General features: G+C 38.6%; 1 protein-coding gene across 1 annotated transcript in view; it reads right to left on the bottom strand.

Annotated features, from left to right (window-relative positions):
* Nucleotides 1–1,917: 1,917 nt before the first annotated feature.
* Nucleotides 1,918–16,596, bottom strand: part of rps6ka2 (ribosomal protein S6 kinase, polypeptide 2) — a 38,928-nt gene continuing 24,249 nt past the window's right edge. Inside the window, exons 11-21 of the mRNA XM_017464469.3 lie at nucleotides 13,302–13,366; nucleotides 12,353–12,455; nucleotides 11,774–11,904; nucleotides 9,726–9,851; nucleotides 9,395–9,484; nucleotides 8,926–9,084; nucleotides 8,431–8,592; nucleotides 6,925–7,001; nucleotides 5,434–5,551; nucleotides 4,799–4,936; nucleotides 1,918–4,465 (exon numbers count right to left, since the gene is read on the bottom strand). Coding sequence (XP_017319958.1) covers nucleotides 4,340–4,465; nucleotides 4,799–4,936; nucleotides 5,434–5,551; nucleotides 6,925–7,001; nucleotides 8,431–8,592; nucleotides 8,926–9,084; nucleotides 9,395–9,484; nucleotides 9,726–9,851; nucleotides 11,774–11,904; nucleotides 12,353–12,455; nucleotides 13,302–13,366 — 1,295 coding nt within the window. The 3' untranslated portion in view covers nucleotides 1,918–4,339. The remainder of the gene's footprint in view (nucleotides 4,466–4,798; nucleotides 4,937–5,433; nucleotides 5,552–6,924; nucleotides 7,002–8,430; nucleotides 8,593–8,925; nucleotides 9,085–9,394; nucleotides 9,485–9,725; nucleotides 9,852–11,773; nucleotides 11,905–12,352; nucleotides 12,456–13,301; nucleotides 13,367–16,596) is intronic.

Here is a 16,596-nt window from a genome sequence, read left to right on the forward strand (position 1 = left end):
ATGCTGAGGGACGTGGGGTGGGGGTGGGGGTGCATTAACAACATGTGTCGAAAATATATTTTTTTCGAAGTATTATATTTACGCCTGGTTTAAACCGATACGGTCATAAACACGTGACCTCTGACGTAGACAAAGTCACATGACTGGTCGAGAAGGGTCTGTTTACATTCAAGAGCGCCCAGTGATTTAACATGGGCGTGTGGTGGCTGCAGATACGTACTCCAATGATTTATGTCTAGTTATGTATTTCATGAGTCTTGGGCATGAAGATGGAGTGTAGGGGAGTAGGGACTCTACTTAAAAACCTGATGTGGGTTTCAATATAGTGTGTACAGGTTTCTGTAAGGAAGTTGGGGTGGGGACTGAGATTTGAGGGCTTTGATGATGAGATATTCTGGAAGTGAAAACAGAAGAGAAAAGCTTTAGCGACTATTCTGTACCACAAGCAGCATAATTTCCCATTTATGTTCACTGCAATCATCGGTTACACACTATTTCTCCAAAAGTTTGTGGACACCTGATCACCACACCCATATGTGCTTTTTGAAACACCTCATTCCCGATTTAGTCCACCTTTCCTATTATAATCACCTCAAACTTCTGGGAAGGCTTTCCACTAGATTTTGGAGCATGCAAACTAACCCTGCTTTTGGGAGCTTGTTCCTGTTGATATTAATTTACAAGCAGTTTTTATCACTTGAATTTTTTTTAGGTTAAATATGAAAACCTTTGGCTTCTAGATAACGGCTCATTCTGATTATAAAGTGGCACTAATGTGCTTGGGGTTGAAAAGAGTAGACTGTCAATCATTATTAAAACAAACTTATAGATGAGTTGGTTTATGAGCTGTAAAAATGTGGTTTAAAAGAAAGAGAGAAATAAAAATAGAAAAAGTATACACCAAGAACTGTTGTTTTCTTTTACTTGTCCCATGTTCAATGTAGAACCTTATAGCTTACAAAGAAGCTCTCAAGTGTATCCAGTTTTCTTACAACTGATGGTTAAAACTGGATACTAAAGATATTAGAGAGATATTATACAACCATGTTCAAGTCTTTGGCTGAATTGTTGGAAGGAGAGGAGTGGCCGGGAAGTCATGGAAAAAAACGTACACAGTCCTTCAATTCTGTTTTTATTTGTCAGGGTCAAAATAACAGTTGTATGGTCCTCACTAACTTCTATAAACAAATAACCTCATGGGGGGGTTCCTCCTTTTTCTAATGTGCTGCTTTGTTCAATTGTGTCGCTGAGGTCAGGGCTGATGTCCTTTCTTCTTGGCATGATGTAGACACATACCTGAGTGCACCAAAACAGCAAATTGCCAAATCTTCTGCTTTTATATGATTGTAGAAGTAGGAAGGGTGTATTATTTATTTCCTCCCAACCTGGTTTCTGAATATTGGTTTACATTTTTTGGGGAAAAATGACTACATATTGAAATCTGTTGTGTGTTTTGTTGTTGTTGTTGTCACCGAAGGTTATTTATTTGCTGATAGAATTTACAGGAGTTGGTGAGGACCACACAATCGTTATTTAAGCCCTGATAAAAATAAAATAAAATAAATAATTAAATAAATAAATAACAGAATTGAAGGTGGGCGTACTTTCTTGTTCCCATGACTGTATATGTAAAAATGTTATATCCTAAATAGAAGACTTCTACAGGGCATGAGGAGAAATTGTACCACTGGAGCATGTTCCCATATAGGTATTAATTATTACTATTTTTTAAGCCTGTGAAATGATTAAACTGTTATTAAAATTCATATTACAGTAAAAAAAAATCACAGAGTTACCTTTTCAAAGCAGACAGATGCTGGTTGTTTTAACGACACATTGTACTTGTGAGGAAGAAATCAGTTTCAATGAAAATCACCATTTCCTGAGGACTGGAACGCTTCATAATAAAATCAGACAGTACATTTTTCAATAGAATTTATTTAGAAATTGCTGGCATGCAAGCCAATATGAAGGACAAAAATAACAGTATGACTATGGTTGTTCATTTTTCTCTGCACCTGATCCACACTCTCAGAAATAAAGGTACCAAAATGCACTTTTCCTTGGGGCTGGGGTGGTACAGTCACTATGTATCTTTATTCCTTGTATCTTTACACATAATTGGACCTAAAAAAAAAATAAAAAAAACCCACTGATGTATCCTTTAAAGCTTTACTATAAAATGATCAATCACAGGTACATCACATGCACATTCCTGGGTAAAAGACACATATTAATGGTACGAATGATGCACCCTTGATAGTAGCACCCTAGCGATAAGAAAAAGTGCATCGTGGTACTTTTATTTCTGAAAGTGCACGGCGGTCCTACATCGTCATAATTTTGCGTTTGAAGTTTTAGATTTAACATCATCCTTATCTCAAAGTAACTTCGTACATGCATGTAAGAATGTTGGTAAAACATTCTACATTTCATACACATCCCAGCCAAAGGAAACAAGCATTGCAATAAAAAAAAAAAAGCCCTATGCAAGCTATGGTAAGATGGCAAAGACACAGGAAAATCTCTTTCTTCAAATAATAAAATAAATAAATAATTAAGATTACTGCTCCCTATTTTAACTGGACATATAAAAATCACTGTATTCGCCTGCAGGTGTTCAAGAGCCTGATATAAACATGTATAAGTTTAGAATTAAAGTTCAAAATCCTGAATACAATGAATAAAAGAACAGTGACATAATTGTGCCATTTTGGTTTGAATTAAAGCACAAGGCTTATTATTGAGGTAAATGGGTAAAATGTATGCTTCCACCATGTAGCATATTAAATGAATAAGATATATTCTGTACAATGAAATTCACATCGAATAGAAAACCTGAAACGAGCACGCATACATAAACAAGCGTTTTCACAGGTAAGATTAGGCAAACCACATGCTAAACCTCTGATATCTAAAAATACTTCGCACATTTAATTCCGTTTCTCAGAAATCTCAGAATCGTCTGCATATATTTATCTCATATTTTAGTAAAAATTCTGGAAAACAAAAAGGTTAGTGCAAAACTCGGGCTCTCATTTACAAGTTTCACTGTCGAACAAAACCCTGTCAAGTGCACTTCAACAGCAGGCGAAATAAATAATAAATCAATAAATTTATGTTAAAACAATTATTATTTGAAACAAATAAACATATCAAGAAATGATTATTTGAAATAAATGCATTAATTAAAAAATAAATGATTAAAAAATATTTTGAATACAGAAATTGTTTGAAATGGTGTTGAACAACAACAACAAAATTTTCACATCTCTCAGGAATCACATCTCTTTGAAGCAGTTCACTATAAACTATGAAGCAATAAGAAGACAAAAATGAACCGTGTCCTTTTTTCATTCATAAAACCACTTAGATTGCATGCGTGCTGGAATTAGATAAAGAAATGTCAATAATGCTGGCATCTTTTATAGTCTTGTCCGTTTACTAAGTCTCTTGTAGTTAATATTGCTTGTTCTGCTGTGGTTATGTAAATGCACTGTAAATGTACATGTGCTGAATGCTGAACACCTGAGCTAGCCAAAGAAGCATTTTTTAGGGCTCTGATCTTATTTTATAGGGCTCTGACCTATATACATACCACTGTATATGTCGAATGACTTTATAGATAAATTAAATAGGATTAACGGAACAGTTCTGGAAGAAATGTACAATTTTTCAATTGGAGATTACTGGAGAACTCGGTGTGGGTTGAGACGAGCTGGTGGCTATGAGCTTTCCTTGTTAGTAGCATCTAAAGAAGTAAACTTTAAAAGGACACCAAACTCACCTTGATTTACTGATCACATTTGGGCTAAGGGATAACTGTGTTTGTACAAATTTTCCCTGCGTGTTAGTGTTTCAACATGCACTACAGTCTAGCTGTCCACGAAATATGTGAATTTTGTGGGCACATTCACTGTAAATATATTACTTCCAGATCCAGATGGGGAATGACAGTAATCTGGCGCAATTGGACAGCAGTCAGGTCCAAACATTTCAAGATGGCTTGTGGGACATGACACCCTTCACAGTTTGAGCTTGCAGGTTATGTTATTTGTGCTCTTGGTTGGTGAGACAATCTAAACTCCCGTCACTACAATTCCCTGGCTGTGCCTCGTTTCAGGATTAGAGCAGGGATCTAATCGCAACGCCCTCTGCGTTAATCCGAGCGGCTATCAGCCGCTCGCTTTCCTAAAGCTGTATACGTGGGGTAAAATTCTACCATCTTCAATGGTCACATGACTGCTCCCCGTTGTGCATTGATGATTTGCCTGGTTCCTTCTCCCAGGCTTGACACGAGTATCTTCACGGCCTATAGGTGGTGCTGTTTGATTGTGTGCTACAAGCAAGTGGACGTCACTCTCTTCATTCCTCTTCTCTGAGCCAGACAGGATGCAAGGACAGGCTCGAGCTTGGGAGCCTGTGGCGTTCGGTTAAGAGCTGAATATGTAGCGGCCATTGCTCCCTTTAATAAACAATACAAAAGTGCAGAACTCATTTTGTTAGTTTGACTTATTGCAACTGTTTCACATGGATGAAATACACTAGAGTGGATAAAAAAAAATCCCACGCTGATGTATTACGCAGTGTTTCAGAGAACCAGGTGGTGGCAATGTTGCACCTTCTTGCATTGCAAAGGACATACAGTGCATGCTCCCAATGACACACAGATATATATATATATATATATATATATATATATATATATATATATATATATATATATATACACACACACACACACACACATATATTCACACAGTATATCCATGTGAACGCCATAAAACAGGATTTTTACCTTGACCAGGTGCACGTCTTTTCGGGTGAGCTGATTCAGAGATAACTGCTCTTGGTTTACGATCCACGGGTGACGGAGGACCAGAGGGGCGGTGAGCCGCTGGTGAGGGTCCACATGCAGCATTTTAGTCACGATGTCCTACAAACACAGAGCATTTGCAAAAGAAGGAATAAGATCACATCACTAGAACGTTGACTCCTGTGTTCAGCTAAATATAAAAAAATGACAAAAACATGATTCTTTTTTGTTGTGGTGGAAATGTGTATTTGGTTCACATTATTATGGAAATGTGTGAGTCAATCGATCTAATAAATATGAAAATCTTTGAGCATTTTTGTGCCACGATGAAATAAAAGCATTAACAAAAAGAAAATGACTAGGAAGGTGTAAAACAGTATGTTTATTGCATGTGACCTCTGAGGGGATTCCGAAGCATGTGACCAGTTTTTGTGTGTCCCCTTCCATAATTATATTATACACAAAGTTATTAATAATTCTGTTCTGTTAATAATTTATACATACGCAATATATAACAATATGCTTCATAGACATGGAGCCTCCAGTGCTAGTAGTGGTAGTAAACGGAACATTTATGGCATTTACCAAAAACAGTAACTGTTACCAGTTGTTCTAACCTTAGCAGCGTCAGACACCATGTCCCAGTTGCCCCCAGAGAGGGTGTATTTGCCACTGCCGATTCGAGCCAAGATTTCCTCTGGGGTATCATCAGGTCCACTGGCGAAGGGCGTGAACCTGTTTGAAGCGGGAGTGTGAAAAGAAGAGAACACAAAATCACATTTGAGCCTTTTGGGCAGACAACTGGGAGAGGAATTGCTTTTTTGTAGAAGTCCAATTTCTAAGCACTATTTTTAGGTGGTCAGGTTAAATGTGTTGAAATGCGCCTTTTCAGATGCCCTGATTACACGGAGCTTTAAAGCTCAACAAACAGACAGGAACATTAAATTGTTCGAGCGTGGCTTGATTCTCCACAGCAGTTGTTGAACTGACCTGGGCTTATGTAGTAATCCTTTCAACCTGCTCCAGAAGTGAGCGTTTTCACGAGCAGCGTTCGTATGCGTGATTCGAACAGTGATTTCTATTTGCTCGTACCGCAGGAAGACGGGTCAGTGCGGGACTTTAGATAAAGTGTTGACACGTGTCAGGCAGACGGCACTGAATCACTCCCACGAGGACGAGCTGTCATCTTCACTGGACAGATTTTAAACTAGCTGTGGTATGCTCATGGAAGGAGTACAGAGTGAAATTATGTAGCTGTTACAGGCTTCTTCATTAAAAAAAAAAACTACATTCGAAAGTCATCTCTTAAAAACTAGACCTGTTTTTAGTTTTTAATTGTTTGGATTATCTGGAAAAACATCTGAATAGAAAAAAAAGAATTTTTGTTTTCTTCATTTTTTTTCTCATTTGGTGCATGACCATGTGTACCACATGACAAGACTACATCTTGATATCTAACATTTGCTATAACAGCATGAAAGAAGGACAGGACATACATCTAGGCAGCCCATGTACTTTCTATAAACACTCCAATTGCTGTTGTCTGTGCTAAAGTCATTCTAAACCATGACATGTCAAAGTCCTTATGTAAAACATAATCCACAGTGGAAATTCCATGTCGGCAGCTGTCGTTACTATAGCAACAAATGTGGACATGCAAACCCATGCAACTACAGTCTGAATACACAAACCTGGTTTGATCGCTTGTAAGGTCCAGCACAGAGACTAAAAACAACCGGATTATAGAAAGAAATAAATCACCTGCTTTGTGACTTAAGTAGTAGTAGTGTTAAAGGTTCTGTTTTTGCCTTTCGGTGTTTCTAAGAGGTAATACACTTAGAACTGTGGCTCAATTTATATGCACACGCAATCAATGAGTAAACAAAGCAGGAGACCTAAAGGTCACGGACGTGCCACGATTTTCTGCTGGATGCAGTGTGGACCTTTTGTGTCTCAATAAATGTAAATTCCATATTTTTGTATACTAGCACATCATTGTGTGGATTTACATGTTTATAAGTACATTCAGGGAGAAATTAGATTGAGACAGAGTGTGTGTGTGTGTGTGTGTGTGTGTGTGTGTGTGTGTGTGCAGACCCGTTACCCACCCTGCAAGCATGGTGTACAGTAAGATTCCCAGACTCCAGATGTCACAAGCAGCATCGTATCCCTGCTTCTTCAGAACCTGCCACACAGACCGACTAGCTCTGTCATCTCACAGCATGGTGTTGGCATAGCGGGACTTACTACATTAATTACCATAACGTTTCCGCAGTCAATCCGTTTGATTTAACCAAGCAACAGGAAGCAGATCTTGACTACAGACATTATTAAATATTTTACAGTGGCATTCAGACTGACTGTTTAGCTTTGTGCCTTTTTTTAGCTTTTCTTTTTTATATAACATATTATTCAGAATGACCAAAAATATGCATCCTAGGCAGATACAAATACAGACACAAGTAGGAGGCACACTGTTCATTTTTTAAAGAGAGCTTGCCGGAAAGGATCACAGGGCATCTCTGGTTGAGACTAGAGGTGTGCATCAGACTTGGAAAGAAGGGAGGGAGGAAAGAAAAAAAAAAGGCTCTCATTGTTTAGACCATATCCACAACAGATTCAAATCCAATATTGCCATTGTGTTACACCCAATGACGGTATACTGTATGTGGGAGGACGACGTTACAGGGATTCAAAAGTGAACCCAAAATGTCTCTGAGGCCCTCCAGTGGCTGGCTGCAGTACAATTTTAAGTGGACCCTGATATCTCTTACGATAAATGTGTTTTATAGGAGTTATAGGAGTTCGACACGGACCCGAAGGTCTTAACAGTTCTGTAGCAAAACCATATCCTGTTTTACTGTAAACCATCGTAACAGACACTCAGTGCGGAGTTCTTTGCGGTTTCTCTCATTTTTAGATCCAAGCTAGCTCGTTGTACTGATATTATAGCTAGCAAAAACGAGAAGTGTGTTAAGAGCACACTGACTTACTAGATGTCAGAGCTAGATGAAAATCATTTAGAGCAGTGATTTTTTCCCCTGTAAAATGTTTAAAAGGTTGTGTTGCGTGTAAATCTTGACTGTAAATGTTTACAACTATATTTTCAGTATGTACCTTACATTAGCTACTTATACTTGGATTACTTTGATTAAAATGATTGATAATGTCAGCTAGCTTGCAAATGGTAGATCGGTTAGTCATGATGCGCATGACGCTCGATGCGCTAAAATATGTTCCTGACAACGGTATAATAAATATACCTGTGAAAATTATATGATGTACTTGCCACTTCGAGTTAGCCGATACGCCAGTTTAAGTTCTACTTCAAATAACATCAGCGTGCATGCTCATGTAAATGTCCATCACTAATACGGCGCGCGAGAGGCGGGACCCACTGTCCGTCTGGCCCTATATGCTGTGCATGCTCTGATTCCAAGGCCTGCAGTTTTCGCAAGATGGCGACTCCCATTTCTACCCAAAAAAGGCCTCAAAACAGCACAATTGGAGTGAATAGCGCCATGTTTCCACTCATATATACAGTCATTGGTTACACACTTAATACACAGATATATTTATAATAGCAGTAATCAGTGGAGAGGATTTTTCACTACCTCTGGAGCCACAAAGTTGGCAGTGTAGCAAGGTGTCATGAGGAGGCCGTTTTCAGCCCGGAGTTGTTTCGCGAAACCGAAGTCGCAGATCCTTATCGAATCCGGGTCACCCGTCTCATCCATGTACAGGATATTGCTAGGCTTCAGGTCTCGATGTACAACCTTGAGAAGAACACAAAGCCGAGATTGGCAAATATGAAGCACTGTGTAAGCAGTAGATTGTACTCATATTAACATACAGTTCATGTAGCTGATATGCAGGACAACAGCTATGATTTATAACATGCGTTCATTACAAACTAATGCAGGACACGCAGTTCATTATAACAATATTGTGTTCAAATAATTACTCAAAAACATGGTGTCTTGAGACCGCCACCCCCCTCCCCTCCCCTCCCCTCCCCTCCCCTCCATTCCCCCTGAGCTGAGCTCACTGTGCCTGAATGTATGCATGCAAATGTATGCGAGTGCGTGTGAGTCAAACAGAGAACGGACCCCCTGTGAGTGGAGATACTCCACAGTCTTGGTTATGGTGCAGAGCACAGCAGAGGCCTCTCTCTCCGAGAAGCCCTTGTGGTGCAGGATACGGTCGAGCAGCTCGCCTCCACGCATCAGTTCCATAACCAGATACACAAACTTCCCATCATCGTAGACCTGCAAGCAACAACACACACAGCTCTCCTGTGAAAATGAGCTATTTTTAATTTGTCTTTTTTTTTTTTTTTAACTATACTGGAAACAATACTACAATGATACACAAGATACAATAACTATATTTGCCCAATTCGCATAATAACCATGTATTTCATTACATCATCTAGAATTTTTGGTGTCTTTAGCTCATCTTGAGTGAAACAGTGGTCTATTCTGGTTAAGTTACATGTATTTAATTCGGTCATAGAAATGTACAACTTGGTGTAAATAGGCTATTTTTTTTTTTTTTAAATGTAGAAATTCGACTCACGTCTTTCAGAGTGATGATGTTGGGGTGTTGTCCATATCGCAACAGGATCTCGATCTCCTCCGATGGGTCCTTCTTAGCTCTGTCTATGATCTGAAATGAAGGCGACCGTGTGTGTGACGTTACAACCTGAGAACACGGCTTTTTCAGCCGTATGCAACGCATCAGGAAAGAGGAACTTGTGAAGTACAAAATAAAAACACTAAAAGACGTGGTACCTATTTTATATACAGAGCCTACTACTTCTGTATTAAAATGCTACTCAAATGTGGGTATCATCATTATTAACCAGATCAAGGAAAGAAATACAAAAAAAATAAATAAATTCCCTTACTTTAACAGCATATTCTACACTGGTGATTCTGTGGACGCAGCGTTTGCATACTGAATACGAGCCGACGCCGATGTCCTCTTTAATTTCATATCCGTCAGTGAAATGGATGTTGTTGCTATGAAGTTGCTTAAATGGAAAACAGAAACATAGTAAGACCATTGTACACATTACACAGACACGTGTGTCCAAAAAAACCCCCATAACCCTTTATAAACAGAATCAGTGAAGCATGTTTAAACATTTAAAATGATTCTTCTATTGTGCACATTTATGTAATGGCTGAAATTGGGAAATTTTACGATTGCCTTTAAAAAGAATGTTCCCGAATGTCCTCAGTAAGACATTGGAATTCAAATTATTATAGACTTAAAAAAAAAATTTGACGTTTTATTTTACACTTCATACGCCAATGCTTTGGAAAGTCAAAATGCAAAGTTTCAATAGCTTCAAATATTTCTTTGCGTATTGTGAGTCCCAGCAAGCGAACCCAGAAAAATGGTACAGCGTTTGCACAAATGCTCATGCTGTGCAGGTTCAATATAAGCGAGGGATGGTCTTATTGTGACGTCAAATTGAAGTGCAGGGAACAATATGTCAGAGCCAGCAGCTGGCCTTGTCACTCATCCTGACATCTGTGTGTTCTCTAAAGTCAATAGAGTTCGCTCCACCTTGACTCTTCAGAGAGATATATTCAGTCAGTCGGGCTCCGTGTGACACAAACAAATCAGCTTACACAATAGGAATTACAGTCCGCCTTGTTGTCTGATCTTTTTGCCGAGACCTGCAAAAGCAGCCTCTCTGGAATGAGGGCGAATGTTATTGGTCTGTAATTGCAGACCAGGGGATTTACTCAACTCCAAAATAAGTGTCACTAGTGCATACTATGAAACACTGTGTAGTTTGGTGGTAAAATATCTTGGGTATTAAACATATTCATGATCAGACTTCATGAAAGAGCCTCTTTACCAAAACAGCCCAAAACATAAACGATCCACCGTCATATTTTACAGTGTGTATCAGGTGCTTTTTTTTTTGTTTGTAAAAAAAAAAGCCCTGCCCTTAAAAAAAACAAAAACAAACATACTTGGCATGTAGAGATAAAAAGCTCGAGTTTGGTGTTATCGGACTAAGACACAGACTTCCAGCTGTAGATTTAAAGGCACTCGGTGAAGTTGCTTTCAGGAAGAGTTTCTTTCGTGCAACCTTTCCAAACAACGTCTTATTACGGCGAAGGCGTGTGTAATAATACATTTTTGAAATCTGACAACCTCAATAATCAAATAAACTGTACTAATTCTGAAACTAATATCTGACGCCTTCTTTGCCTTCCTCACTGTTCTCCTCACCTTATGCCAATTCCTAGGATATACGTCTTTTTTTTCATTTTATTATGTTCATGCTTGTGCATTGTGATATTTTGAACCACCGCAACTGTTTAAAAACAATAAAAACATTACCTAACATCTATCTGTATCTTTTGTATTGAAAACTCTTCGGTGGCGTTTTCACATGACAAATGATTTTAGATGCCACATGTATACACTGGGGGAAACTGGACATGATTGGAGGGCGGTAAAGCTATAATAAAAATAAATCCAAATCTATAATTAAAATGACTGAAAATGTTATATATTCATATATTATACTACAATATGAATAGCATGAACTGTCAAATATTTGTTAGATGTGCTAATTGTGTTTTTCTGAAAAAAGCACTATTGAAGGTGTTTTTTTGGGTCCTTTCTCATGAATGGTGCCAGTAATTCTGGAATGTACCATCGCAGCTGATGTACAGTAGGTGGGCCTGTATTTTAAAATGGCAATATTTTAGCACATCATCACGTGCACCATTGATCTCAACACCGATCTTAGCATTTGCAGATCATAAAGACTATTTTGCCAGTAGGTGGATAAATGCAGAAGGCACCAGCAATGAACGGTGCATCAAATGTTAATGTGAATCCTGCAATCAATTTGAAAGTTAAACGGAGCAACGAACGGAAAGGAAATGAGAGTAGCTCTCTTCACACTGATGCACTTTTGCTTACCTGCACTATAGGATTAATGGAGTTCGGTCTGGTCTCTGTTATACACTGCTCCTGTCCTAGATTGGTGGCCACAAAGCTGAAACCACGGAAAAGCTGATGGGCATTAGCACTGGGAGGAACACCCGGTGAGTCTGAGCGTGCACACACACACACACACACACACACACACACACACACACACACACACACACACACTTAGCAGAGAAACTAGGACATGGATTCTGCATGGATGGAAAATGACGATCGATCAGATGTGTGTGGTATGAAGTGACTTTTCACGAGGTCATCACAATCTGCACAGATCTGCACTCGATGTTCTCAGTGTCACATTGGTAGAGTGCAGATGGTTACATCACACTAAATCCCAACACGATAACAAATGTTTGGCTGAAAGCTGTGTTGAAATGTTAGAGAAAGCTGAGTGCAATGGTCACTCTATTACATGCAGTTCTCACCTTCTATACCATATCCATCAAAATGGTCATAGTGGGTCAGATAAAAATGTGCTACTACTTTCTCACTTACATTTGCCTAATCGTTCGGGATATCTGTTTCAAGCAAAATCAAAATTATTTGCACCTGTTGGCGTGCGGGAAGTGAATTCAGGGTCGAAATGGAAAGTGTCCTCTGGTCTGCCAACTGCTGGTTTGAATGGAGGTTTGATCTCCTTCCTGTATAATTTCTGTTGTTTAAAAAGACACGATCAAAGAAAAACAACGATCAGTTGTTTTAAAATCATGATTGTACCAAAATGTTGATCTACAATTTCTACACATTTCAGTCCCTCAAGGATTTAGCGTTATTTTTTATTTTTTTGCCATCGCAGAAACGAACGTGAAATCAAGCAAACGCCGCAATATTCGGAGGAGCTCGTAATTTTTCAAAATCGACGCAGATTTTCCTCAGATTTCGATTCACGTGCGTCGAACATGAGTACAGCTAAAAGGTACTCATCAAACATCAATAACAAATATTAAAGATATTCCTATCATTCGGGCAACATATGGTTCCTAGTAAGAAAAAGAAAAATGCAGCACACGACACATATACACACTCTTGCGTATTCCTTACACAGGTAAGACACAGGTCTTACATTTAGTGTGTGTGAAAAAGATTTGTAGAGAGATCTTCAGTTCCAAATACCCATACTTGTAAAAATCTCTTGTAACATCTCTACCTTGTTTTTTTCTCTCTCGCTAACACGTGCTTCCTCCGAGACACATGAAGCCAGCCAACCACATCTTTCTGAAGTGCTGCTCATGCTGCCTCACAGGTTAGCGAAAAACCCTCTGAGGAAAGTGCTATCTACCCTATTCCGCATACATGAGCTCGCAAATGCCCACGACTAGATAGTGACACCATGACTGACAGGAGAGAGAGTATGCCATCCCTCCCACCCAGACCTCAAGGCCTATTTTGGCCTTCCTTGTCTCCAGGTCTTGCATGGCTGTGGGAGATCGAGAGGTCCCGGTATCCCCGTTTTATTCATGGAATTTAACCCAGCAGGTTGTCAAGAGAGCCCACTTACATTCCAATCTATGGGTGCGAAGAAATGATGCCTTTTGATTTCTTCCACTCCGTCAGGTCCCGCTCCTATGGAGAAGCCAGAGGGGCAAAGATCAAACTATTGCAATCATACCATAATTTCCCATAATGTCTATAAAATGAACTGCTTCAGAAATCTAGTAGTCCTATCTCACATTACAAGCAAATATCTTGACATTCCATTTCAATACTCTGGCTTAAAGACATCCAGCTAACTGATTACATTAATTCATTAACAGGCCACATTAGCAGTAATGTTTGTATCTCTATCCTGTTGACTCTTCTCAGTTCCTTCCTACAAGAATGTTCCGAATGATGCGTCGGTTTCCTGGAAAGCCCAGTTATTCTTCATCACCGTGGCTTTACTGGTGGGTTATCTATTACATGTAGGAGTTGAGAAGTCGCCAGTGTAAATAGCAAATGCAAGGCTCAGGCCTGTCTAGCTATGCTCAGCACGATACCGCTGCTGCATTTTCTTTCTGCTTCATGAATTATGGAAAGCGTGATTCTCAGAGTCACGTTCAATCACAGCTCACACAAATGGCCTGCATCTGAGCCTCGACGTGACTCGACTCAGGCTTAAAAAACAACCACTTCTACCACATCTGTAGTGGACCTCCTTGATACAAGAAACAGGGTGTCCTACAGGACTGACTTTTAAATACAATTGTTAAATGTAATCTAATTTGCTGTGATGGCATGTAAATAATACCCAAGTAATTACATGTAATGTACGCTAAACATTTTTGACACAAATTTTTACCTAGCAATGGTGTTTTCTGTCCTCCAGTCACTTATGGTTCAATAGAAATTCCCCATATTCAAGATTAAAATTCATTTCAGTTTAGCTCAGAGTAGCTATCATTAACTATAGTTTAACACACCCCTGCCACCTCTGTATTATCTGTAATACATTTGTGTTTCTTTTATTTCAAAACAGATTCAGTGTGCATCCTCTCTTAAGCAGGATCAACTCAAGCCATGTTGTCTGTACAAACAATTGTCATCTCTCTGCTTTTGCAAAGCTGTAAATCTGCTACAATGGTGTGCCAGTCTCTGACAGACCTTTTGGCATCAGACTACCAGCTGTCATGAAAATCTCAGCTGAAACTTGTTAATTACACAGCAGAAGCATGGACTCGTGTCCAGTAAGAATCATTTACTCGTCTTGAACGCTATCCGTTAGAAGAGATATAAGAAAGTCTGGTGCAAAGCGATCGCAAATATTTTGAAAACTGGTCCAAAGCCATAAGAGGAAAATCAGCACCAGCTTATGGTCTCAGAATATGTCATGCAGAGACGGCGTTCGGCTGCCTTCCACAAACAATATGATGTAATTGCGGAGCAAACGGACACCATGTGGAGGCTTTGCTAACTGTGTCATGCACATGGGCCAACTCTGCACATGAACGCTCTATGCGATCTGTGAATGCGTCATAGATGGGTATGCTGAGGCCTTTAAGAATACCCTAAATGCCTATAATCTAACACCAAGTAGATTATGTTTTGTTAAAAAAAAGGATACAATAAAAATATGTTGAGGGGCCAAAATAATTCTTAGCTTCTGTGATTCACCCTGATAGTCCGGTGATATTAATTCATAGTTAACTGCTGTGTCAGGACAGAATTGGTGGGACATTTGTACACATATGTCATACACGGGCCATTCCATCTCAAGTGGTGCAATAATTGGAAATTTGGTTACTTGACTGTTTTAAATTAAAACATTTTTTTGGAGTGATTACCTCTATGTATTGGCATTGCAAAACGACCCTTATTTTAATTATTATTATTATTTTTTTTACTTGATTTAACTACAACAGCCATCTTTGTGTCATGGCACGCAACAAATTTTGCTTATACAGCTGTTTACGGAAACCTCAATATCTCGGCTCAGGATGGTGTTGGCTCCTTGTAACAAAAACTGATCTCTACAGCACTTTTCAAGATGCATGTACATAGAAACATTTTGCACATTCATGTTCCTTAGACATAGAACTTAAGTCCAAATGTAATGCAGAAGATTGCTCACAGATTGCTCACAATTTATAATAGGAAGGGTTTGAGTCTCAGTCTTAATTTTTTTTAGGAGGTACCTAGGTAAGTATAGTGTGCATGCAGAACATTTCAGGTTTGATATTTCTCTCTTTTATATGGATGGGAGTGAGGACGTGCATTAAAAAAATAAATAAAAATCCCAGCATTTTCAGGTTGAATATCTCTGATGGGGGACCAGATACACACCTGAAATTTTGACAGAAATAAGTCCTTTATAGTAGCATTCTGCTGTAAAAATTGTGAGCTTAAGGTTGGAAGTAAACTCTGTAGGACAGTAGACTTTGAGGGCCAGATTTGAAGATCCAGCCTGATCTATCATGTTGGTACAGGGGTATAGTTAGTATCCGTGAATAGATTTGATCCAAATATGGAATTACAGTGTTCAGTTGGGTGTTTTACAAATGAACCGTGTCATAAACAGAACTATGGTGTTGTTTCTCCTCCGATAAAAGCAATGACTACAGATCAGAAGTCAATAATCGTTTACTGCTTTTAATACAGGAGAAACATCATCATAGCTTGGTAAATTTTGCAATGGCAATACACTTAGGTAATAATAATAATAATAATAATAATAATAATAATAATAATAATAATTTAAACAGCAAAGCAACTTGCATTGGACCATTTGAGATGGAATGACCCACACCAGTTGTATGTAATCATCATCATCATGTCTCAACTTTAAGCATGAAAAAAGTCCAACTACATTATAACAGGCAAGAGTAGACAAATAATCAGGAAAGAACGGAGAAAGTAATTGAATGAGCCAGTATGGTAATGTAGGAGGAAAATGAATTTAGGAGTGATAGTGATTTGTTTTTATTTTTTTACTGCACAAGTAAGGTATTTGTTTTCTATTTTAGGTGGGAAGCTAGTGAAAGATGGTCAAATTACTCCCCTCAATTCCTTGTGGAATTTTGTTAAAGTTGTTTAGCTAGAGAACTCTAGATTCTAGAGAACTCTAACTATAGTTGGAAATAGGCAGCTAGTTTCTAATGGGAGATATCCAGGAGGTCTGCTTGACCCACTGCCTAATGTTTGTAATGAGCCTGGGAATAATAAACACAGTCTAGACAATAAAATATACAGAAAACACAGATCAAGTAATATAAAACACACATCATAAGCGAAGAAATGTGATAGTTTTATACTTTACTATATATTTCAGCTAGCAAGTTTAAACTGCAAGATAAATTAGAGGTCTATTGTTAATAATC

Source organism: Ictalurus punctatus, chromosome 3 (assembly GCF_001660625.3).
Source record: "Ictalurus punctatus breed USDA103 chromosome 3, Coco_2.0, whole genome shotgun sequence".
Taxonomy (NCBI): domain Eukaryota; kingdom Metazoa; phylum Chordata; class Actinopteri; order Siluriformes; family Ictaluridae; genus Ictalurus; species Ictalurus punctatus.